This window comes from Calypte anna, chromosome 9, assembly GCF_003957555.1.
Source record: "Calypte anna isolate BGI_N300 chromosome 9, bCalAnn1_v1.p, whole genome shotgun sequence".
In the NCBI taxonomy this organism is placed as follows: domain Eukaryota; kingdom Metazoa; phylum Chordata; class Aves; order Apodiformes; family Trochilidae; genus Calypte; species Calypte anna.
Genome location: NC_044255.1, coordinates 5,417,969 through 5,443,086, shown reverse-complemented (window position 1 = coordinate 5,443,086; position 25,118 = coordinate 5,417,969). Strand labels below are relative to the sequence as shown.

Genomic DNA, 25,118 nt, shown 5'->3' with positions numbered 1-25,118 from the left:
ACTTTTGGCCTAACCCTTGCACTTCTTAGATTGCTGACCTACATATTCCAGCTTTCACTGTGGCTGCTTTGCTGAGGACAGGCTTTGTTCTGAGTGTAAGGTGGGCAACTGCTGGAGACCTTTGTGTTTGGAGAAGCTTCACATGGAGATTACTCAAAGAGATTGACTAAAACTCCTGGAGGGTTCAGATGTGCTTGAAGTCTCTGCTGCTTGGCTGGTAACTTGTCTACAAGTGTGAAATACAAGCAGTTCCTTTGAATGTTCCTTTAATTACGATGATAATGGTGATTAAACCAAGATGAAATGAGATGCTTTCAGTATAAAGTACTCTTTAGATGTCTAGCCAGCAGGAATCATTGTTACCAGATACTCTTGGGGGATTAAAGCAAAACATACCTGTAAGCAAGTGGCTCAAATGTCAAAATCAGGAGTTCTGGCTTTTCTGCAAGCCTTTAGGGAGAGGTGAAGCCAAAGCTTCCTCCCTGCCATCCCTCCCTCCAGCCCCCTGATGGTCCCCAGCACCAGGACTCACAAGTGAGTTTTCCTTCTCATTCCTGGAGTCCCAGGGTGAGCAACACTAAAAAGGACTGAGCAGAACTGGCTCTGCAAAGCAGGGCTGAAGCCCATCCCTCCCTACCTGGTGCCATGAGTTCAGCTCTGCAAGATAAATCCTTTAGTTTGCAGGATGCTGGGATGCAGGTGCTGGTGTGTGTGCTGCCCAGCAGGTACCAGTGGCCTGCTCTGTGTATTCCCTGGTACCAGGGTTGGTAAAAGCCCTTCACAGAGCATCTTGAAAGCATTTAATTTGGGTTTTAAATCAAGAAATCTTCCCTGATTGCTCCAAGAAAACTTGATGCTGAGAGTTGTGTTACCTAGCAAGACTGCAAGTTTGAGTGTGAGCCTTTGCCACCTAATTTGGGATGGTGTGTTTCTTTATTTGGCTGTGGCTATTTTTTTGGTTTGGTTTTGTTTTTTTCTCCTTCCCCCAAGATCTACTTCTACATAATTTGAGGCTTTTACTTTGGTCCAAGGATGGATGATCACTTGTGGTATTTCTTGGTTGTCCCTCTGACCTGGCTTGCCATTCTTTGTCCTTGTCTTAAGGAAATCAGAAGTAATATTAAAATTGTTGAAATCAAGCTGTGGTGGGGTTTTTGTGGTTGGTTTTTGGTTTGGGTTTATTTTTTTAATTTACAGTTTTGTATAAATTTCTTTTTTTTTTTTTTAAATAAATTTCTATTAAGAGCTGATCTTGCAATATTGGAATTCACTTTTCACAAATGCTTATGTCGTGGAGCTTTTCTTGGAATAATAATAGGAGAGCCACTGGTTGTGCCTTAAATTCCTCCCAGAGCTTAATGGTGAATGTTGTGTGAAGCCTGGAACTCTGCTTAACTCCTGAGGTTTTGTTTTCCAAACAAAAACTCCTGATGGGAATGGGTCCTGGAGGGGGACCTCCTCTCCAGGCAGTTCTGTGTTGTGGGATATTCCCAACAAAACTGCTGCAGGGCCAGGGTTTAGCAGAGCAGGGATGGGATGCAGGATGAAAGCATCAGGAGCAGAGATGAAGGAAATATTCCCAAGGATGAATTTCAGTGCTGGAGGCAGGGGGATTCCTGAAGCACTTGTAAGATGAAAAGGGGATTTGGAGAGAGGTGAGGGTGAAGGAGGAGCAGTGCAGGAAGAAGATTTGAAGAAGCACTCATGCTGGGTTGGTTTGTCAGATTTTCTGCTCACGATAGAAAGTGGGAACTGAGTGGTCATTGGCATTTTTAGATTTAGTTTAACCTGGGAATAAACACAGCCTTCTGGAGTCTGGCAAAATGAGTAGTTCCTATGGATTGAGAAATCCTGAAAAGGTGACAGAGATGACACTGAGCAGTGGCCCTGGGCTGTCAGCAAGGTTGCCTGCTTTGAGAGGGCGTGTGGAAAGCACTGAAGAGATGCTCAGGAGGAAGATAATTTTCTTTAGATTTACCTGCAATAAATAGGTAAATAAAGAGATTTATCTGCAGCAGAGCAATCACTGCTTGCTGTCTTGGGAGTATTTGAGGTCCTAGGAATGTGGCTCAGCAATTCCAAATGCGGCTAGAAACGTGTTTTTAAAACTCCAAAGTTTTAAAAATCAAATTACTTTTCAACTCTGGCATAGCTACCTTCTGCCTTTCTGCTCTCAATTTTGGAAACCTTTTCTCTCTTTGTAAATCACTTTGCAAAACACCAGTCTCTTGCAGATGGAGACCAGCAATGCATTTCAATGAATTTGATGTTCTGAGTTTGAGATGCTCTCCTTGTTACTAGGGGAGTGCAACTGGATAAATATTTTATTAGATATTTGTGGGTTGTTTAATTAGCTGGAGAGGCAATCATATATTTGCAATCTAAGGAGCAAAATTCATGAAAGTTAATAAAGGATTAGTTGTAAAGTTTGCTGTCAGAAATGGTGTTAAGTTTCAGCATGGAATTTAGTTCAGTCCATGCTGGGAGTGAGTGGAAATGGATGAGATTTAAGCTTACCATAGTTACAGATGCAAAGGAGTATCAAGGTCATGAATGCATATAAATATGACTTTTAAAATTCATGCCTGCCATTAATTTGGCTGGATATTTCCCATCTAAACTCCATTTAAACTTAGCCTTTCATTGCCCATCTGTCAGAGCAATTATTGGGCAGTGGCTCAGCCTTCTCAGCACCTCAGTGGTGCTCAGACCAATAATAAAATAAACCAAAGTGATGCTGTCAGGAGGCCTGAGGTCTGCCTGCCCAGCTTCCACCCCTGGGCATCTCTCCTGGTTGCCTTAATCTGGAAGTAAACAAAAACCTGGAGTGGGATTCAACACTCCCCAGTGCTCCCAGTTAGCAGAGGCAGCAGCTGGGAGCATCCTGCCAGGAATGTAGGGATTTTTGGTACCTGCAGGCTGTGCTGGTGGGGATGGTTCATGGCAAGCTTTTTCCATAGCTTTTCCAAAGGAAAAAGACCCAAGGCTGAGGCTTCTGGAGCTTGTAGAAAGAGACGAGAATCTGAACAGCTCCCCTGTAATCCAGAAGGAAACAGTCAGTGACCTACTGAGCTGCTTGGATCCCCACAAATCTATGGGACCAGATGGGATCCACCCAAGGGTGATGAGGGAGCTGGCAGAAGAGCTCGCCAAGCCTCTCTCTGTCATCTACCAACAGTCCTGGCTCACTGGGGACATCCCAGATGATTGGAAGTTGGGGAATGTCACACCAATCCACAAAAAGGGCTGGATGACATTGACATTTTTCAAGCAGTGCTGGTGCTCCCAGCCTGAAGAGTCTTGTGATTAATACCTTATTTAAGAGGATTTTAGCACACGTGCTGCAGGGACTGTGAATTTCTTTTCAAGAGTAGGGGAGAGGTTAGAATAATCAACTCTGCAAAGGTTCTTTTTGTGTTTCCAGCCAAGGGCCATCAGATAAGCAGGGAGCAGCTCAGTTACATCTGGGTAGTGTTTGGTGTTAATGTCTCTGGTTTTACCCTCTGCATCCCTGAGAACACCTGAGGGACCCAGAATTCTGCCCTGGTCTTGGCATTCCCTGACTCCTGGTGTCAGGCTCCTGGGAATTTGGTAAGCCAGGTCCTCACCAGCAGGTTTTGCCTTGAAAAAGCAGCTCTGTGTGCTCTTTTACCCCAGCACAAGTTGGGGTATTTGGTTATTATTCTGACCCCAAGGTTTTTTGTTGTTATTCTGAGCCCAGGGCATCCTTGCATTTCCATGGCACTGTTGACTTGCTGTATGGTTCTGGCTGCTGGTTTCTGATCAGTCTAACATCTTCCCTTTCGTTTCTTTCCTAGGCTAGAGAACTGGATTCAAAAGGAAATGGGAGCACGAAGAATTGCCTGCAGGGCACAGATGTGCTTCTCAAGGTGGCATCTCCTACAGATCTTACCTGGAAACCTGCATCTGCCTGGAAGGTCTTGACTGCTGTGGACAGCAAAGGAACCTGGAGATGAAGGTGATGACCATGTCTGTCTGCTTTTTTCCTGCCCCTTTTCCACACATGTGCCTGCCGGAGATGTGTTGTGGCCTTTCAGGGGCTCTGCTGTTGGCACTGCTGCTGCCTGCAGAGCTAGGAGGATTTAAAACAATGGGGGGGAGAGGATTCTCTGCCATTCCCCTTGCAGCTAGCCTGTATTTCTCCTTCAGAGCGAAATAAAACACCTCTTCTGCTTGGTGTGGGAGGCCCTGTAGGTGTTCATGCATTTTGGTCCTGTTCCAGAGATCTGTGTTTAAGATCCAGTGGTTATTCTGATCTGCATAAAATTAATGTAAGATGTGTGCTAGGGTTCATTTTGGTTTGGGCTTTCCCTAGAAACCCTCTGGAGATGTTGCTGGGGGTTAGAGCAATGAGCCAGCTGCTTTCCTAGCTGAACCTGCCTCGAGTGCTTTCCTTCTTGATGCCACTAATTTTCCTTTCTGCCACTTTTGGCTGCCAACATCCTGCCCCTTTCCCTGATCACAGCCCTGCAGGGCTTCAGCAGTTGCCTCCCGGGTAAGCTTGGCCAAAAGGTCTGCATCCCCCACTGGATATTCTCAGAGCCCTGTCTTTCAGCTTTGAGACTGAGGGGGCCAATAATTGCCTGCAAGCTGCTAGCCTTTGGCATGAAATTAGTGGCCACTGGAAGGTTTTGATCCTGAAAAGCAAAATTCTGCAGTGCCTGGGGAGGGTGGTGGTACTGGGACCCTCCCCTCTTTTTTCCTTCCACAGGGAAAGGTGACTTGGTGGAGGACATTTTTAGAGGTGACTGCAAATCCAGGTATTGGGTTCCTGCCTGTTTTCACCTGGGAGGAAGCTCTGAGCTGCTTCCCTAAATCCCTAACTTGCTGGCAGTCAGAGCCAGATGTTGCTCCCCACTTCCTCCTGAGCTGGAAACATCTCCTCTCCTCTGTTTCAAACCTGAATCTTTAATATGGAAAATGCACCTCCCTTTCTTTCTTTCTGGCCTGGAAACACTTCTCCCTCCCTTCCTCCTTCCCTCCCAGGGTTGTATTACCTTTAGCATTGCAAGCTGAAACCCTTGGGCTGGGCTGCCTGCTGGATTTCCATCCCCAAACAAGACAGAGAGGAGCCCAAATTTGCAGGGATATGAAGATGAGGAGCAGTGTGGAGCCTGGGGAGCATTGGCAGGAGTAGCAGTGCCCTGCTGGAGGTAAATCAGTGGAAAAGAAAGAGGGTGGCACATGGCCTCAGGCATCTCTGACTGCTGCTGTTTTCATGGGGAAAGGAGGGAACTAAGATGGAGACAGCTTGACTCCTCTTAGGTGGGGATTTGTGCATGGCATAGAGGCTCAAAAAAAGCCATGTAAAGCTTCTCTTTGGTTTTTGGTTGGTTGCTGGGGGGTTTTTTGTTAATTTTTTCGTTTGTGTGTTTGGGCTTTATTTGGAAACAAGCACTTTTTACTTTTATTTTTCTTCCTCCTTCCTCTGTGGAAAAATCTTCCTCTTGCCTGGACTAAGACCTGGCTTGGAGTGTGAGCTTGGATAGGGTGGTGAGATGGCAGGATCTGATGGGGACATGGAGGTCATACTCTCTTGTGCTCTGCAGGAGCCTCTGAGCCCTCTGCATCCCTAGAAAGTGGCTTGGGCTGAGCAAAGGGACTGGGGACATGTTGGTTCTAGAGGAAAAAAGGACAGGGATGTGCTCCAGTGTGTTGCCTCCATCCAGGTTTAGCAATAATATTCCAAGGTGGGTGTCCAGATCAGTGGAGCAAGCTCAGCAAAACCCTGGTCTCTTTAATACAGGTCTCTTTAATGATAATAGGATGATGCATGTTTAATGGGATGGTGTTAAAATGAACAGAATAATTAATTGTGCTTTCTGGGGTGCATCTGCAGTGGGACAGAGGGCTCCACCAGCACTATCAGTTTGGGGCAGCTTCCTCTGTCAGAAGTTGGCTGTGTCACAGTTTAACACTGGCCTGGCAATTAAACAAAATAACAGATGCTCTCTATTAATCCCCCTCCCTGATAAAGAAAGGAGAGAGAATAAGGGAGAGAGACTGATGGGTTGGGAACTGAACTACACAGCTTGAACGAAACAGGAATGATAAATAGGAAAAATGACTCAATCTATACAAATAGACAGGAAAATGGATCCCAGGTTCCTCCCCCCTCTCCCCCAGTAACTCTCACATCAGCACAGAGGCTGCAGGGCAGCCCTGGGAAAGTCCAGCCTGGAATCCTGGAGTCAGCAGCAGTTGGGAGCTGGAGGCAGGAACACCCAGATTCAGGCTGGAATGGATCAGGAGCAGAAGCAGAGGAAGGGATGGAATCCTCCCAGGATGCTGAAGCAAAGAGGGAGAGGAGAAGAAGGGGAAGCAGGAAGGGGTTTGAGCCTGGTGATCCCTCCCATTTCTCCTGAGGATGAGGTGGATAGGATGGAATCCTCTGTTTGGTCACTTCTGGCATCTCTCTTGTCCCTTCCTGCCCAAAGGAGGGTTCCAGGGGTGACCTCTTGACTCCTTTTCTCCTTCTGGAGGGCAAACTGTTCCTCAGAGCTGAGCAGTGTCCTTGGTTCTGCTGTAACTCTAACCATGGAGTGGGATCAGTCCCAGCAGCAGACACTGCCTGAGAAACTTGCTGTTCGTGTCAGCAAGTGCAGCTGAAAGCAAAATTACCAGGCAGAAAATTCCCTTTTCCCCGCCCAGGGGCTGAGGGGGCGGGAGCCGCCATTACCTCAGCGCCGCCGCCATTCTCTCGCCCCTTCCTCCTGCTCCATGGCGGCCCTTTATCCTGGCCCAACCCAGGACAGCAGGACAGAGGAGATTTGATGAGCATTGAAGTTGAGGGCATCTATTCCAGTGATGTGTTTTGGTCCAGGATTGTGACATTGAAGCTGACCTCCTGTATGCCAGTTTCCACCCATTCTGGGAAGCAGTTTATCATCCAAAAAGTTTCAAGTCAGGTGAAACCCAACCAGAAGAAGCTTTTCAGGAGTGGCCCAACATCTAGCAGTTGCATCTGCTGCTTTGGTTGTTGCATTTCCCAACAGCAGGACACCAAGAGAAGCCAGGTGGAACATCTAGAACATTCCCTCACAAGACCTGGTTTTTCAACTGTGTGTATCTGAGCTTCCCTTGAGGATTTCGTTGGTGAAGAAGATGGAGTGATAGAACAAGAGGAAATGGCCTCAGGTAGGACTAGGGGAGGTTTAGACTGAATATTAGGGGAAAAAAATCTGTAAAAAACAAATCTAGAAATCTAAAATTGCTGTGCACAGGCTGCCCAGGGAAAGGGTGAAGTCCCCATCCCTGTAGATTTGGTGCTGAGGGACATGGTTCAGTGGTGGGCTGGGCAGGATTAGGAGCATCCTTGGATTTGGTGGCCTTAAAGGTCTTTTCCAACCAAACCTTCCTGAAATTCTAAGTTGGGATTGGCAGTGAAACACCTGAGCTGAGGACAGAGCCAGGGAAATGCTGGAAGAACTTCAGTGTTTAAACAGAACCAATGGGTGATGCTTTAAAAAAAAAAAGAAAAATAATACAGATTTGGATGAATGTGGGTTTCTTTGGGGGTGTGAACTCTGCAAGTGAATGCTGTTATGTGGGTGCCCATCTCAGGCACCCTGTGTGCTGGGGAATGGGTAAAGTTTTAGCACCTCTTTAGAAAACAGGGTGGGAGGAGGGGAGTTCAGTGTTGTAAATAGTAATTATGGGTGGGTGAGAATGGCCTCTGCTGAAACATCTGTCCTAGGGAGAAGAGATGCCTGACTTCTAGGTTTGGGGGAGCTTTCTTCATGAAGAAGTCTGGATGTTCCTGGCCAGGTGGCACTGAGTGGACAGTATTGCCAAGAGCTCAGTTCTTGGCAATAACATAGAAGAGAATCAAAGAATTTCAGGTTGGAAGGGACCTCAAGGATCATCTGGTCCAACCCTTGTAGTATTATTGTTTATATAATTTATCTCTGCAGCACCCTATCAAATTGAGACTTAAAAGTTTCCAAAGCAGGGGAATCCATCTCCCACATCTCATCCTTCCTTCAATATCTCATCCCTTTTTCTAGCAAATTGCTAGCTTGGGGGGGGGAGAAACAAGGATCTGGGAGCTCAGGGAGTTTGTTTAGGTCGTGCAAGAGCTGTCTGAAGACTGCTGAAATGTGTTGTGCTGAAAGCAGCACCAGGGCCAGCATGGAATGGTGGAGATATCAAAATGTCTGGGCCCCCCTATGATGGCTTTAGGGAGTCACTTCTGTTTTTACTTGGAATTATCTGCCTAGGATCTCTTCCATCCATGCTGCAGGTTTGCTACCTGGCATTTGTGATGAAAATAAAACATCTATGTGGGATTCGTTAGATAGGTGTGGGGTTTTTTTTCCTGCAATTTTCAGGCAAGCTTGTTCCCTGTTTGATACTGGTAGGTTGGGGGACAGTATCTACAAACCCTGTGCCCCCTGTCTCTTCTGCTCTGTTCCTGGACCCTCATCTTTTGGTACCCTCAGGGGATTCCCAGAGGGGTGGCTGGCTGGGCTTCTTCCCTATGCACCCAGGGGCTTTTTCCTGCAAGCTGGGGCACCCCAGGGGCCATCACTGGGAGAGGAAGGTCCTGCAGGGGTTGGGGGAGGTATGTGGCTCAGAATCTCCATCCAGTTGGCATTGTAGAGCTTCGGTGCCAGACTGATTGTCTGCAGTGGGAGGGTTGGGAAGCAAGTGATGGATATGTGGGGACAGGAGGTGGGGGGTGTTTTCCAAGCCTTCCCTCTGGTTTTCTGATAGAAAAAACAGGTGAAAAACCTCCTTGGGAGTTAGAGATATTAAGTAGAGAGGAAAGGTGCTTGGATTGCCTTTGTGGCCTCTCTCAACCAACCTCAGTAAATTCTCAGGGTTGTTTCAATTGCACAAGCAAGGGGTTTCCTCCCTCCTTCCTCTCCTCTCTCCCTCCTCCTTCCCTCCCTCCCTCCAGCAGCTGTGGATTTGTCAGCAATCGGATCACTTGCATCGTGCCCCACGGATCCATCCCAAGTGTGGAAGGAAGAGGGAATTCTTTGTACCTGTCCCCAATGGAGCTGGTGCCCACTACTCCATCCCCCCCCCCCCAGGTACCTGTTGGTCCTGCTGAGATGTCCCATGCAAATGATTGAGCAGAGGACAGAGTCTGGGCTTGGGTAGGAGCTACCCATTGAACCTGGCTTTCCTTTCCTAAGCATCTGGAGGCTTGCTGAGGGAAGATAAAGCCAGGTAGTTTTAAATTCAAGCTTATCCACAACATTTTTCTAAATATCTTTCAGTTTTAAAAGTACATGTGTAAAACCTAGAGGGGTGGAGGAGTATCTTCAGCTGTTTAAATGGCATGAAATATATCTAGACTGTATTATTAGTACACTCAGATTTGTGCTATGTGTTTATATTGACTATGATTTATAAAACTGAATTTTATTTGGGCAAGGTCACTTCCTGATGACCTTCCTGTGGGCTTATTGATGGTAGATACATTGGAAATGATGCTGCAAGGGGAAAGTGTTGCTGGATGAATAAATCAGATTTGTGGTCAGAAAGCCATGATTACTGCTCAGAGTCCAGCCAGCTCCCTGTGCCAGGATGTGACTCATTTATGTGTCTTTACAAAACCCCTGGTTGACATCTGCTACTGCAAATACTTTGACTTCTGAGAACCTGGCTGCTGTTTCAGCAATAGGCAACATCCAGGACTTGGATATTGGGTTATAGATGGATTCCTGTGTTTCTTTTCTCCTCCTTTTTTTCTGAAGACGTTTTTTTCAGACTGCCTGCAAGGTTCCTGAATTGCAGGATAAATTTAATATTGATGAATATTCTGACTTGGGGACTCCTGCTGCCCCAGCTGCTCTATTGCTGCATTTGGACCAGAGCTGCTCAAGACCTAAGTTATGCCTGGGCCCAGTTCAGTCTTGGTTTAACCAGTGAAACCAGTGATGTGTGCTTACCTAACACTGTGAAAAGCAAGCATCTTGTTACTGCAGTGTATTTTAATTCTCCCACCTTTCCTGTCAGATACATAATAGGTAACTCTTTTGTCATTTTTGTCATTTTGATGTTTCTGGTTTTCTTCCATGCCTCAAGTTCCTTGCATAGAAAAAGCACTGTTTTGGTTTTTGCCAGATAAGGAATTGAAGTGTGTGTTAAATAACTTATTATTTTTTTTACAGTTTCTCTGATAATTTTTTGCTTTTAGGGGTATCCATTCCAATCCTCTATTTCCATCAGGCCATGCCTTCTTCCTCAGCACATGATCCTTTCTTAACAAACACTTTTTTTGTGTGTCTGTAAAGTCTGGATTTCTTACTGAAAGCCAGTTTTTAAAAAAATATAAATATGCAATGCAATATGCATTTGACTTATGTGTGTGTATCAAGTATGGATTTCTCACCAAAGCCAATTTATATTTAATGTAATGCAATGCAATAAGGATTTTGCTTAACATAGGAGGGGTTTCATTAATGAAGTGGAGTGTCCAGAATTCCTAAATTCCTTCTGTCCTGCAGTGAAGTGAGTGGTGGAACATTGCTGGACAGTCCCAGCCCCACAGCTTTGAGGAAGGAAACCCAAATCTCAGTCGCTGCTGCAGGACCCAAAACCAGCACTGGTAGATGCAGAGGTTGAAGTTTCACTCTCCTTAGCTTATATGGAATTTAGATTCTTTTCTGAGCAAGCTGTAAAGTGTTCTTTTGTTGTCCTTGAAGAGCCAGAAAGACATTCCTGCTCACCTGCAAGCAAGGTTGCTGTCAGGGAAGTCTTCTCCTGAAGGGCTGGTCTGGCTGCAGCTGGCACCAAGTGTATTTATTGTCCTGGGGCCATGGAATACAATTCCATGTCATGGCATGCAGTGATGGGGTGACCTGGCACATAGAGCTCATTTAAACCAGACAAGTACTTCCCTCTCGTTTGGAAAGATAAAGGTTGTAGAGAAACATGTGATTGAGAGGGGACAAAGAAGGCATTTTGTTTGATTTGAAGATGGAAAGTAAAGTAAATGGAAAGTAAAGTTCCATGGAAAGTAAGTAATCCTAAAGGAGTGATCTCTTGAAAGCTGGGGGGGGTGTGGATTTTTACTGCTGGGGGAACTTTTGTTACAAGTTCTGATTAAGCTGGCTGATAAAAAACCTTGTCAAGTCCTGACTCTGGGAGGTTGGGGATGGGAGAAGAGGGAATTGATTTGGGGAACTGGTGCAGTTCAGGCATAGCATGATGAACACTTTCTTCTTCCATTCAATTTGAACATGAAACTGGCACCTTTAAAAATGGAAAAGCTTTGTTACCACAGCCCTGCTGCGACGTGCAGCTCAGGTATCTGTCTTGGCCATTACTGTTACCAAAGGAGCATTAAGTAGGTGTCTGTCTGGGGTAGGAAGCAGGGTTTGTAATGAGGGAGGGCCTGTTCTGGAATCTTGTTAAGAACTCATCCCTCTGGGTGAATAACCCCCAAGCAAGAAACATGCACAGGGTGCTCTCTGCCGACTGACATGCCTTGATTATTGTTTTTCCCTGTCCTAGGAGTGAAATTGTTCCTTTCATCTCCATGCAAAGGCCCCTGCAGAAGCTCATCTCTCTCAGCCAGCAGGCTCAGAGACTTTTACAGCTGCTTTAGGGTGAGAGTTAAAGCTTGTGGTTTTGCAGAAGGAAGAAGATAAACTTTTTGGTATTATGGTTTTTCCATCTGTTTGGTACAAGGCTTTCCTGACACCATTGGGGTGAAGGGTGGTAATGCCACTGAGCAGAGCTGAGGTTCCTCCCTCAGTGCGCAACATGGAGAGTTTTAAAAATCAAATTACTTTTTAACTCTGGCCTAGCTACCTCCTGTAGAGAAATGAGATAAAACCAGGTGCCTTGAATTGCCAGTGAGTGGGTGTGGAGTCCACCTGTGCCTGATTAGCACAGGCCCCTATTGGGCATGAGCAAGGCCGGGGGGCCAATAAAGGTGGGACACACACCCACAGAGCAGACCCAAGCTCATCTCTGGCGCGATGGCATGGAGAGGCCAGCAGCTCTATCGAGCCACTGGAGCAAGAAAGGCTCTACCCACTTACACTTCTACCCCGGAAGCGCTGTGTGGTGGCTGGAGTCCTGGGAAAGACCAGTGGACTCATCGAGCATTCAGGAGCAAGAATGGCTCCTCCCGTACATCTGGTGGGAGAATGCGGGCAACATAAAGAAGCAACTTTGTTGAAGGCTGGCAACAAAGAACATTCTCCTTGATTTGAAAAATGGCCTGGGCTAACACTCTCCCTGAAGGGTAATGAATCAGCAAGCTCTTGGATTTGGAACCCCTGAACAGAGGGAAGCCAAAATAAGGATTCTGTCTTTGGAAACCCCTGAGCAGAGGGAAGGAAGCCAGGAGGGTGGAATTCCAGGGTATGGAATCCCACGGAGGAACCAGAAACCCATATGGAATCCCAGGGTATGGAATCCCACGGAGGAACCAGAAACCCATGAACCCCTGAGCAGAGATGGAATCCCACGGAGGAACCAGAACCAGAAATCTCTTAGGAAGCCCCTGAGCAGAGGGAAACCAAGAGAAGAGCAGAAACAGGAGGGAGAAGAACAAAAGGTAGAGACTTTGTGAAAAAGTGCCCGGGCTGACATTCGGTTGCCTATGTTTGTTAAAATGTCTGTAAAAATGTCTGTCTAGGGTTAAAATCCCATATGATCTGTAAAAATCCTGTACTCGGGGCCCCCTCAATGCTCTTAGCTGAGTGTCCTGCGGGGCCTGAAAAATCCTGTATGTTTGTTAAAATGTCTGTAAACTAGGGCAAACCGGGAAAGCTTTAAGAAAAAAAAAAAAAAAAAAAAGGGGGAAATGTAGAGAAATGAGATAAACCAGGTGCCTTGAATTGCCAGTGAGTGGGTGTGAGTCCACCTGTGCCTGATTAGCACAGGCCCCTATTGGGCATGAGCAAGGCCGGGGGGCCAATAAAGGTGGGACACACACCCACAGAGCAGACCCAAGCTCACTCTGGTGCGAGGCATGGAGAGGCCAGCAGCTCGTTGAGCCTCTGGAGCAAGAAAGGCTCTACCCACTACACTTCTACCCCGGAAGCGCTGTGTGGTGGCTGGAGTCCTGGGAAAGACCAGCGACTCATCGAGCATCAGGAGCAAGAATGGCTCCTCCCGCTACAACCTCCTGCCTTTCTGCTCTCAATTTTGGAAACCTTTTCTCTCTTTGTAAATCACTTTGCAAAACACAGGGCCAGGGAACCATCCTGTTTAGAATCCCCAGCTCTTGGTGCAGACTGGATAGGCTGTAACCCTCTTTGTTGAGATTATTCCTGCCTCTTTCCGTGGGTCTGTGTTGAAGATGGTCCCTCCACGTGTGTGATAGACAGGAGAACTCCAGCAAATATTCCTTTGGCAATCCTGCCTTTCCTGCTGAGCACACTGGTTCTTGTGGCAGCTGTAAGCACTGGGCTGCTTTCTTTGTTTGGGTGCCCTGGGGCAGCCCTATCCTTGTGTTATGTCATACTTGCTGATGTGAAATGGTTTATTAGGGTTGAGTTCCAACAGCTCCAAACATGCCCTTTGTTGGAGACCATGCCCTGGTATGGGGTGGTCCTGGACCAGAGCTCTGTGCAGTATCCCACAGGGATGCTGTGGGGTCACCAGGGTGTAGGATGCTCCTTACCTGGAATCTTGGGGGGGGGGGGATCCAAGGTGGGGACCTCCTGTAGGTGCCAGGCAGAAGATTTGGGGCTTCTGAATGGGGTTGGCAGGGCAGGCAGTGTGCCCCACAAACACCCCAGGACCTTGGGAAAAGGGGGGGAGCCAAGGGTTGGCACAGCCAGAAATGAAGCCTCCTGCCTTTATTCAGTCTCCGTGTTTGTTGAAAATCAAAATGAAACACCTGCTTAAACTTTTCCCATGGGCCCACACCCAAAATCTGTCCCTCTCTTGTTCTGGAGGATTTTTGGCAGCTGTGACAGAAACATAATTTTTACAGCCCATGCAGAAACTTCTAATGCAGGCAGGACTAACTAAAATGATCAATGTCATTAGTAGGTGACTTGTATAGCTTCTCAGCATGAAAATTGAGCCCTGTTCTTCACTTCAAACACTTCTTCTCATTCTCAATGTAGAAGTTCCTCATTCCTGGTTTGTTTTGGTTTGGGTTTTGGGGCTATGTTTGGCAGTGGAAGCACTCCTTAAATGTCTGGTTCAGCAGATGTTTTCTTTTCACAGCACATTGATTTTTTGGAAAAACCCAAATAGTTACTAGAAGGAGTCCTTCCTGTTTAGATATTTACAAAACTGAGATATAGGCAATAGAATTAACAAGGCAGGCTAAAGGAAGTGTCAGAGACATCTTCTGAAACTAGGTCCAGATCTTTAGCTTGAAAATTTACTACCACTTTCCATCTGATGTATTCAGCATATGAAAATATCATTTCTTCATCTGAAAAACAATCTGGTCACTTGATTTAATTCTATAAAGGCTCCTGATAATTTTTTTTCCCCAGGATATGACTGGAGACTTTTAGGTGCAGATGTGTATTGGAGGTTCCTTCTCAAATCACAAATTTTTTTTCTCCTCTTAAGTTTCCTTGGATGTTTTTTTAATTTGATTGGAGGGAATCCTGGCCTACAACTCCATGTCTTTCCTCTTCAGGTATCTTCTTTTCACACAATTTCATGTGAATTCATCTGCCTTAGCTGCCAGCCACTGCTCTCCTCTCAGAGAGTGCTGGGTGAAAGAAAGGGTTAGGACCAAGTATATATAAAAAAAGAAAAAAAAATGTGGGGGAACATAAAACATTAAAAAATACACCAGGAAAAGCTGGCAACAAAACTGTACTGCTTTGTATTTAGGCACAGAACAGTTGTGGGTACAGATGGAAATGCATAGATGAAGGAAATCCTGGAAAGAAATTAAATGCTCTGCGTTTAAATATGAAATTGTTACTGCATTAAAAAGAAAAAAAAAAACTAGACTGAGGAGCAACTTGCTAAATAAAAAACTTGGTGCACACATGAGAAGCAAGAAAACTGTGGGTGAATGATTCCCATGATACAACTGGTGATGTGATCCCTACATGGGCCCATCCCCATGCTGCATCTCTCCAAATGTCATCAATTAAATTAAATTAATTGAAAGATGTTATTTGAGGATGATTGCATGGACCAGAGGGCTCTGGTGGGATCCAGAGTTTATCTCCTGTTTTGCAGAAGAGTCACGTTGCAAATCTCTCTGCCCTGTTTTCCTCTTCTTTCTTTCCAGAAGTCGAGTAGACCTGGAAAGAGAGAACAGGCATGCTGGTTATTTTCAAGGGTTTGGGACATTGCTCACCAGGAGCCTCAGGGGCATAAAAAAAAAAAAAAAACCAAAACCAAACCACTCTTCAGCTGCTGTGTGATGAGCAAGTTCCTAGCCTGGATTAGTGAGTGGCAGACAGCAAACCAAGTGGTCAGGTTTCACAGCATCACAGAAATCCCACAGGGATTTATTCTGGGATCTCTGGCTTGGAGCAGCATTAATGGATCTGCAGAGGCAAGGAGGAAGGGCTCTGTTATGGGCATGGCCAACTTTGTCTGTAGAGGGATGCTGGGAGCAGGGAAAGCTGCAGAGGGATCCTGCAGCACAGCAGCAGAGGAATCTGTGCTGACAGGGTGAGGTTTTGAGTCATGTTTTAGTCTCTTGAGTCAGATTTTCTTCCTGTCCCTCCCCACCCTGTGCTGGGGACATCTCTCAGTGCTGCTTGCAAAATATCCTGAAGTCATCACCAGCAGCTCAGGGCTTAGAAAGAGCCTGGAAGGGAAAGAGAAGTGGAGGAAGTTTTTTTGGCAGGAGAACAGAGCAGCCCCGTGGCTGCCAGCCTGGTGTGGCCCAAATCTTGTGCTGGCTCCAGGGATGCTCCCAGCCTGCTGCAGCTGCTGGGGTTTGGGAAAAGCTGCTGCAGGAGCAAGGATTGGGACAAGAGGGATGCAGCCTGGGGAAAGGTGGGTGTTAGGAGAGGTGTGGAAGGGGTGATGGGGGCAGAAGTGAGGAGGGCAGAAGGGTGACTGGTGGTGTGGGAGAGAGGCAGAGCTGTGACAGTGACCACCTGGGGCTGTTTGGGGAATGTGAGTGGTTGCAAGAAGCAATTAAAAGCAACGTGCAGAGGGTGGGCATTAGCACAGAGAGATGATGACACAGGTTTTGGAAGCTGTCTGCATTTACTAGGAGATAAATACAGTCATGAAACTGCTTCAGTGGTTTCTCAGTGTGTCTGCTGCTGGTCCTCCAGCAACAGGTAAGGGCTTGGCAGGTTCTGTGTTTAATGAGCTGGAGACACTGGGTTTTAGCAGGGTACAGCTGGTGGCATTGCCTCTTCTTCCATCTGGCTGCAGTGTCCCAGGGGATGGCAGGAACAGGAGGATTGTCACACTCCTCTGCACTGCAGTGACAGAGACCCAAGTCCAGGGACACACTGGGACAAAAAAGCAGTGCAGGTGTGGCCTCACTCACGTTGTCTGGATTTATTTCCAGGATTCATTTCCCCCCACAGGACTTGCTGGGTGGGCTTAGCCCACCTCAAGCTCTGGGTTTCAAGAAGGCAACAGTTATTTTTCAAGTATTTTTATAGGTTGGGGGGATTGATTTTTTTTTTTTTTCCTTTCTTTCCTAGTACTCATAGCTGACACCTTGTGTGCTTTGTGCTAAATTTCTGTTACCTCCAGAAGAAGCACATTTGTGCTAACCACTGTAATACAGGAGTGCACACAATAGATTTAAGGGTGTGGAAGAAAGCCCCACTTGTGTGCTATCCTGCCTTGCCTGAACAAGCCTTCCCACTGTCTGGAGAAGGCTTGGTGGCAGGATCCTTGAGAGGGACCACATGTTAGGACACTCCTTTGGCAAATTAAATAAAATCCTATCATGTGAAGCAGTGGTAAAAATGAAACTGAACCTGCAGTGAACCCAGGATGAACAAAAGGTACTTTGAAATGCTGTGGCTCTGGTGAAATGGACTTGCTGGCAAGAGCTTCTCTGCCAGCTTATAAATCAAAGCAAAATAGCTCTTCAGGTTGCACAGTCATCCAAGGTGGGGATGACATTGCACCAGGTGCTGAAAGTGGGATTTCCAGGTTCTTTTGTGTGGTCTGGGGTGGAGATGAGGTGGTGTGTGACTTGTTGGGCATCCTTTGCTGTGGGGCATTGGGGTGAGTGTTCCATCAGGAACTTGGCAATGAGCTGGAAGTTACTGTTAGTTTGTTCCACCACAATGAACCTTTCACTCCTCTGGATTATCCTGGCTCTGGGGGACAAAAGCTGATGGCACTGTGACATCCCTGCTGTCACCTGCACCTGGAAATCCCTCAGGGCAGGCTTTGGAAGTCAAAAGGAGTAGAGTGGAGAGCAGTGGGGGCAATGGGAGCTCTGTCCTGCTGCTCAGGGAGGTTTTGGGTTGGAAGTCAGCCCCAGGTGTTGTTTGAAGAAGCTTGGTGTGAATCAAGTCTGTGAATAAAGATTCACAAACAAGGTGATTGGTTAAAATAGGGGAAGTTATTTTGCCATAAGCTGGGATTGCTTGTGCTTTTTGAATTGCTCAGGCTGGTGGGGACATAGAGCAGGCAGCCTGCAAACCAGCTCCTGCTTCAGCTGGGAATAGAATTCAGCATCAGAGGGATGATGCCCATTTTGAGGGAGCATTTAAGCATTTAAATTTCTTCTGTGGTTTTAATAGGTTGGCTGCTGGACCCTTCATGCCTGGGTAAGAATTCCCATGGTTTGTTGAAGGCCTTTGCTCATCACCAGAAACACAAGGTTTTTTCCATGACAGTTCCTTTTTCCTCTTTCTTTCTTTTTTTTTTTTTTTTTTTTTTTTTTTTCCAGGTGTTTCTTAAACTCTTCAGAGCATCACAGAACTGCTGCTGTGTTTGGGATATCCTGCTTAAACCCTCAGGAGAAAATCTGCAAATAGCCAAAAATGCCTTGAGTTGGAGAGCTGCTGTTTCATGCCCAGGTAACAGAGGGGTGGCTCAGGGGGCTCTGAAATCCCAGGGCTGAGCAAGTTGTTCAAGGAGGAGTTGGCTCTGGGGTGGGTAATGGTCTGCACGAGGATTTTTTACAAGAGCAGGTAGTGAAATGGCAAGGGGAAAGTGGTTTTAAGCTGGAAGAGCTTTGGGTTTAGATTTAGGATAGACACTAGGAAGAAATTCTTTCTTGTGGAGGTGGCAGTGAGAGGTTGTTGAGACACTGGTTGCCAGGTTGGATGGAGCTTGGAGCAACTTGGTGTGGTGGGAGGTGTCCCTGCCCATGCAGTTTGGAACTAGGTGACCTTAAGGTCACTTTCAAGCCAGAGCATTCTGTGGTTCTATATCTGTGTCCTCAGTTTCCCTGGGACACTTTCTGGGACACTCGCAGCTTCCTTCCCACCTTCTGTGGTCCTGTGTGCCACTCCTGAGGTGTTGATGCCTTGGCATACATTTTCTACACCATCCTCATGTGCTGGCCAGCTTAAGCTGCCCTTATTGCTCTGCCTTTTATTCTGGGATAGGAGCTCGAGGTGTCTGCTAATCCCAGGTAGTGCAGAAGAGGAGAGTTCCACAGGATCTGGGTTTGCTTTCTGCAGGAGTAACATCCCTAGGGTAATGCTGGCAAGTTCATTTATGGACCCAAAGGTGGCTCAGCCCCTGCTGTGGGTGAACTGGCTCCCAGCAGCTGCTTGGTGAGGGTTCACATTGGGTGCTCAGCCCCCTACAGGCTTGCACGCCTCCTGTGTGTCCTTGTGAAGTCACCAAGCATGTCAGTGCCGTGCTGGGGAAGCTCCTGGTGTTCATGAGCCCACAGCTTTTATTTCAACAGCTACATGCTGAAATAAATGTGCTTCATTGGTCCTCATAGCTACAGTCAAGGAGAAGCTGGATTTGGAAATGCTAATGGTGGAGTTTGGATAGTGCTTGGCTGCATGGGAGGTGAAGGAAGGCAAAGTTGAGATTTACCCTGGTGTTGACATGGTATGGGCTGTGTTAAACTTGATTTCTCACTTCTGGGAGGGAATTAAAAAAAGGTTTGTGTGGCATGAGCTGGCTGATAGCAAGCTTGAGTCTTCCCCTTTGAGATTTGAGGTGCTGGACTTTGAAATGAGAGCTTTAAGCAGCCTGCAATGTTAAAACTACCCCTATGTTCTCCCTCTCCCCTCCCATTGCCCACATAATTATATTTATAATTTTATATATATGCATGCCTGTGCACCTAGCCCTGACCCAGATGTGTTCCTCTCTCCCAGGCTTGGCTTCCCAGCCCGTGTCCAGTGTCCCAGTTGGATGCCATACACTATGGCATCACATACATGGTATGTGAACCATACACTATGGTTCACATCAATGTGTTGAAAAAATTAATATGTGTCCTTGTGGTGATCCTGCTATCACTGACAGTTTGCCTTTGGAGAGACACCAGAAGAAGCTACTACATCCCTTTCAAGACTGAGAGCAATGATTTGCAGATTCATGGGACTTTGGAGAAATGGAACCCACTCAAATCACAAAGCCTTTTCCCTGAGGCAGGCAGTGAATTGGGTCAGATATCCAAAACATGGCTTGGGGACCAAAGCAAAATGAAAGGCAGCACCTCTGGAACAGCTGAAAAATCCAAGAAAGCAGCAAACTTTGTTAAAGTATGGGATAAAGACAGTTCATCCAGGAATCTCATACCCAGGCTGCAGAAAGTCAGGAAAAGCTACCTGTCCATGAACAAGTACAATGTGACTTACAAGGGGAAGAGGAATGCTGCTAAACTCAGCCCAGAGAAGCTGCTTTGCCAGCTGAGGGACAGAGTGAATGTGACCATGATCCAGGGATCAGATGATCCATTTGATACCTCAGAATGGCATCAGTACCTCCCAAGGAAAAACCTGAATGAAACCGTGGGCCACCTGGGTCACTGTGCTGTGGTGTCCTCAGCAGGGTCTCTGAAATCATCTCATCTGGGACAAGAAATAGGTTGGTAGCTTTTTTTTTTTTTTTTTTTTTGCCATTAGCATAAAATCAAATAACATAATTTTAAAACTTAAGTCCCCTGCTGTCGTGCTCCTGCCAAGGAGTCTCTGATGTGGTCACAAAGGTGTTATTTAAAATAAGTTGAATTATTATCCTTAAAATAAGTTGAATTATTATCCTTAGAATAAGTTGAATTATTATTCTTAAACTTCTACTAAAATGAGGCAATGTTACAGCCTAGGAGGAGATGGTAATAATGATCATCCATGCTGCACATCATAGGTTGCCTTCTGATGCCTCAAATCAGTGTCCAGGAGCCTTAGATTTTGGGCAGGCCAAACCAGATGAACTCCAGTGGAAGGGGGAAGGGTTGGGGTTGAGCTGAGAGGAGCTGACACATGGGCAGGACTATTCCAGCCATCCTTTCAGCTTTCATTCTGGTGTTGACATCTCCAGAAAGTAGCACTAATGCTGGATACCAGGAAGGGGACTTCACTGGGGTGGGGTTAGGAATGCTGATCTGCTCATTGCACTGTGAGCTGTCAGAAATGGTTTTGTTCAGAAAAACTCTGTCAGAGAAAAAGTGAGAAAAAACACTGAAGGGGAAAAAAAAAACAACCCACTGGATACAGCCCTGAGCAATCTGCTGGAGCTGAGCCAGTGGTGAGCAGGCGGCTGGGCACAGAGCATCTTCAGAGGTCCCTTCCAGCTTCAGTGATGCTGTTGTGGCTCTTGCTCATGGCTTTCTAGAAGTGGCACTGTCTCATTCTGAACTGGAAAGTTTGAATAGCCCAGAAGACCCTGGGAAAGCTCTACAGGCCTTTATTTTATCTCTTCTTTAGGCAAAGTTTGGTTATCATAGAATCACAGAATGTTTAGGTTGGAAGAGACCTCCAAGCTCATCCAGTCCAACCTTTGACCAACACCATCATCTAACTACTAAACCACGGCCTTAAGGACCAGCTCCAAACACCTTTTAAATGCCTCCAGGGATGATTATGCTTTGCAAAGCCTTCTATTTATCTGAGGTTAATGCATTAATTAATAAATGCTGAAGCATTGGTCTTGCACAGTGGATTAGTAGCCTTCAACCTCTGAAACAAGTAGATAGGTGTGAGTGCTTTATTCATTAATGGCCTGGGCAAAGTCTTCAGAATTGTAGTCCCTGAATGGTCATGGAAAGCTCAGGGTTTTCTTTTGGTAGCTGCTCAAAACTTTGCCTCCAGACTCCTCCTGTGTGCTCCCCAGGGCAAGTGGTGAAATGGAGTGGAACAGTCTGAGGGGATTTAAAATGCAGTGAAAAACTGTGATGAAAAAGTGGGGACAAAACCAGGACATGGTAAAAAATCACAGGGGGGAGTTGGTGTCATTATTTCTGCCTTCTCCAGGTGTTGGAGGCCAGGTAGCTCAATACTTGGGGAAGCTGTTCTGGGTTTTGGGGACGTGTGTTGGCTTATCCGGCTGCCTCTGGAAGTTCAGTAGCTAAAGGCTTCTGCAGGAGTGACCTGTTGGACACTGTCCTCTGACACAGCTGACTTGTGTCCCAGGGTGCCTCTGTTTGACTTTCTCATGCTGATCAAACTCCTGTCTCTAAGGAGACCCTTTTGGGAGCTGCAGGTGGGGTTTAGGGTGATGCCACCCGTGCCAGCTCTGCATCCCGTATCGGGGCAACCAAGAAGTGCAGCAAGGCTCTGCAGCACAGCCAGAGAGGAATTCAGGCATGGAAAGCCATTTCCTTGTTCCTCCAGCTGGCCCCTGAGCCTGGTCAGTAAACTGAAGCACCAGTTTGTTCCAGATCACAAGGGGAGGGATGCTGGAAAGATCACTGCCTAATGTGTCCCAGGCGAAGGCTGTTTAATGATTGTGGGTGTCCCTGGATTGGGTTCCTCACATATGCCAAACTTCCTGCTCAAGCAATCATCTGCTAGGGAGTCATAAGTGAGCTGGGCAGGGGGAATGTTGAAGCATTCAGGTTTATTCAGTGGATTTATGTATGATTTTCCCCCCCCCCCCCCGGTTTTTACCTGCCGTATTTCCACGTAGGAAAAGCCCTGGGGTTGTTGGAGGAAAGTGCCAAAAAGGTGCTACTTCTGACAGGGTGAAAATGCAGGATTTATGCAGAGGAGCTCAGTGGTTTGCTGAATTGTTATTCCTTGCGTGACCAGGAAGTACTTGTCCTAGGTCACCACGTTAGTGAATGAGCAATTAGTGAAAGGGAGGCTGGCAGAGCAGAAGCTTGTACTCAAGCAGCTCTTCTCTTACTGGATTTTTGGTATGAATTGCCAGGGAAAAATCTGACATGAGAAACACCAGCAGCAGCCCAGCCAGAGTGTTCAGAGAGCAGGCTGCTGCTCTGCCTGCACAGTCATTAAATGCACCTTGAAAATACAGATTTAGGGCATAATCACACTGAGTGTGTGGCTGAAGTTAGATGCAGAAATTATAATCCTGTTCTCCAGCACAAGGTAGGATGTGGAGTTAAGGGGCTGGAGTGGTCAGTGTGGACATTTGGTTTGGGGAAACATCACCTTTCAGTGTTGCTTTTTAAGGCCTCTGAACAAGAGCCATTTGCCTATGAAAATCAAGTAGCTGGGAAACTAATCTTTGCAGTCAGGGATTACTGATCTTCCAGCACCGCTTGTGAGAACACCCCTTTTTTTCCCAAGAAAATGACCCCAAAAAGATCTGGTTCTGGAGCAGGTCCTTCTGCCCTGGTTGGGACTCAGCAGTTCCCCAGGGATCTAGGTGCAGGTGGGGTGAGCTCTGCTCCTGTGTCCTCAGCACCAAGGCAGGGAAACTGGTCCAGGTCCTGCATCCCATTAAAGATTCCCCATGCAGCTCTGGCAGGCTGGAAAGGAGAAAGCAGGATGCCGGGTGATGGGCACAAACATCCTCTGTGATGCCTGGCAGGCTGTGCTGAGGCAGAGGAGAGTGCTTGGAGGAATGCTGGGCTATCTTGAGAGATGATGCCAGCAGTGGAAAATGCAGTGAATCCCAAAGCATGAAACAAGCCATGCCTGTTAGATGCACAGCAGTGGTTTTATTTCTGTAACGTGGGAGGCTGGAGCCCCAGCTTTGGTTTCCACTGTGGTTATTGTGCATGGTTCTCAGCCTGGTCAGCCTCCCAGCTAGAAGTGAGGACCCTGCCTCACCCTTATTTTATAATTCCTTAGTCTGCAGCCAGCCACGTGGTAAATTCCTTGTGTGTTGGTCTGTCTCCTGGTCAAGTGTTTGGGAGGAAGAAGAGGGAAGCAGAGGGAGAGCCAAGGCCAGGGCTGCTCTCTCAGCCTGCCAGAGGACTGCAGTTTAAAAAAGTGGATTTTTTTAAAGCGTATTTTTTGAAAGTAGCAATTTCTCCCCCTCTGCTCTGCTCTGGTGAGACCCTATGTGGAATACTGTGTCCAGGAAGGACATGGAGCTGTTAGAGTGAATCCAAAGGGCCATAAAGATGTTCAGGGGGGTGGAGAACCTCTCCTGTGAGGGAAATTTCAAAAAGTTTGGGCTGGAAAATAGAAATCTAAAGAGCCTCTTCCTACCTGAAGGGGTTACAGGAAAGCTGGAGAGGGACTTTTTCCAAGGACATGGACTGATGGGACAACAGGAGGAACAGTTTCAAGCTGAAGGAGGGTAAAATCAGGTTAGATATTAGGAAGGAATTATTTGCTGTGAGAGTGCTGAGCCCCTGGGCCAGGTTGCTCAGAAAAGCTGTGGCTGCCCCATCCCTGGAAGTGTTCAAGTCCAGGTTGGATGGGGCTTGGAGCAACCTGGGAAGTAGATGGTCCTTAAGGTCCCTTCCAGCCCAAACTGGTCCGCTGGGTTAGGAACTGGCTGGAGGGCCAGGCCCAGAGAGTGGTGCTGAATGGGGCTGCATCAAAATGGTGGCTGTGGTGTCCCCCAGGGATCAGTGTTGGGCCCGGTTCTGTTTAATATCTTTATGGATGATTGAGATGAGGGGATTGAGTCCATCATCAGCAAATGTGCAGATGACACCAAGCTGGGGGGGAGTGTGGATCAGCTGGAAGGCAGGAGGGCTCTGCAGAGGGACATGGACAGAGCGGAGAGTTGGGCTGATTCCAAGGGGATGAGGTTCAAGAAGGCCAAGTGCCGGGTCCTGCACTTTGGCCACAACAATCCCATGGGGAGGTCCAGGCTGGGCACAGAGTGGCTGAGAGCAGCCAGGCAGAAAGGGAGCTGGGAGTCTGGATTGCCAGGAAGCTGAACAGGAGGCAGCAGTGTGCCCAGGTGGCCAAGAAGGCCAATGGCATCCTGGGCTGGCTCAGGAGCAGCGTGGCCAGCAGGTCCAGGGAAGGGATTCTGCCCCTGTGCTCAGCGCTGGGGAGGCCACAGCTTGAGTCCTGTGTCCAGTTCTGGGCCCCTCAGGAAGTTCAGGAAGGAGATTGAGGTGCTGGAGCAGGTCCAGAGAAGAGCAAGGAGGCTGTGAAGGGATCCAGCACAAGTGCTGTGAGGTGAGGCTGAGGGAGCTGGGGGTGTTGAGGCTGGAGAAGAGGAGGCTCAGGGGAGACCTCATCACTCTCTACAACTCCCTGAAAGGAGGTTGGAGCCAGGGGGGGGTTGGTCTCTTTTCCCAGGCAACTCCCAGCAAGACAAGAGGGCAGGGTCTCAAGTTGTGCCAGGGGAGGTTTAGGTTGGAGATTCGAAAGAATTTCTTTCTGGAGAGGGTGATCAGCCATTGGAATGGGCTGCCCAGGGAAGTAGTGGATTCTCCGCGTGGAGATATTTCCAAAGAGCCTGGATGTGGCACTGAGTGCCATGGGCTGGGAACCACGGGGGGAGTGGATCAAGGGTTGGACTTGATGATCTGTGAGGTCCCTTCCAACCCAGCCAATTCTATGATTCTATGATTTCACAGCATCTGGCTCATGTCTTATGGATGTTACAACCTGTCAAGTCCCTGTCTTGTATTAGAGTACGTACCACTTGAAAAGCAGTTGTCAGCTCCTGTTTTTTCCTCCCTCTTTTCCTTCCAGACAGCCACGACGCTGTCTTGCGGTTCAACAGGGCTCCCATCAAGGGGTTTGAAGAGGATGTGGGAGAAAAAACCACAATTCGCCTTGTGAACTCCCAGGTGGGGCTGGGGACATGGGGACCAAAGATGGCAGAGCTTTGTGACTGAAATAAACTCCCCTCGGGGGGCTTCTGCCTTCCATCTGCTGTTGGGAGGTCTTTAAAATGGTGTTTAAACATCTGTG

At 47.3% G+C, this 25,118-nt stretch overlaps 1 protein-coding gene across 1 annotated transcript in view; it reads left to right on the top strand.

Annotated features, from left to right (window-relative positions):
• ST6GAL1 (ST6 beta-galactoside alpha-2,6-sialyltransferase 1) overlaps positions 1-25,118 on the top strand; it is a 37,704-nt gene that overhangs the window by 4,393 nt on the left and 8,193 nt on the right. Inside the window, exons 2-6 of the mRNA XM_030456391.1 lie at positions 3,819-3,979; positions 17,801-17,930; positions 19,210-19,237; positions 19,271-19,911; positions 24,897-24,994. Coding sequence (XP_030312251.1) covers positions 3,974-3,979; positions 17,801-17,930; positions 19,210-19,237; positions 19,271-19,911; positions 24,897-24,994 — 903 coding nt within the window. The 5' untranslated portion in view covers positions 3,819-3,973. The remainder of the gene's footprint in view (positions 1-3,818; positions 3,980-17,800; positions 17,931-19,209; positions 19,238-19,270; positions 19,912-24,896; positions 24,995-25,118) is intronic.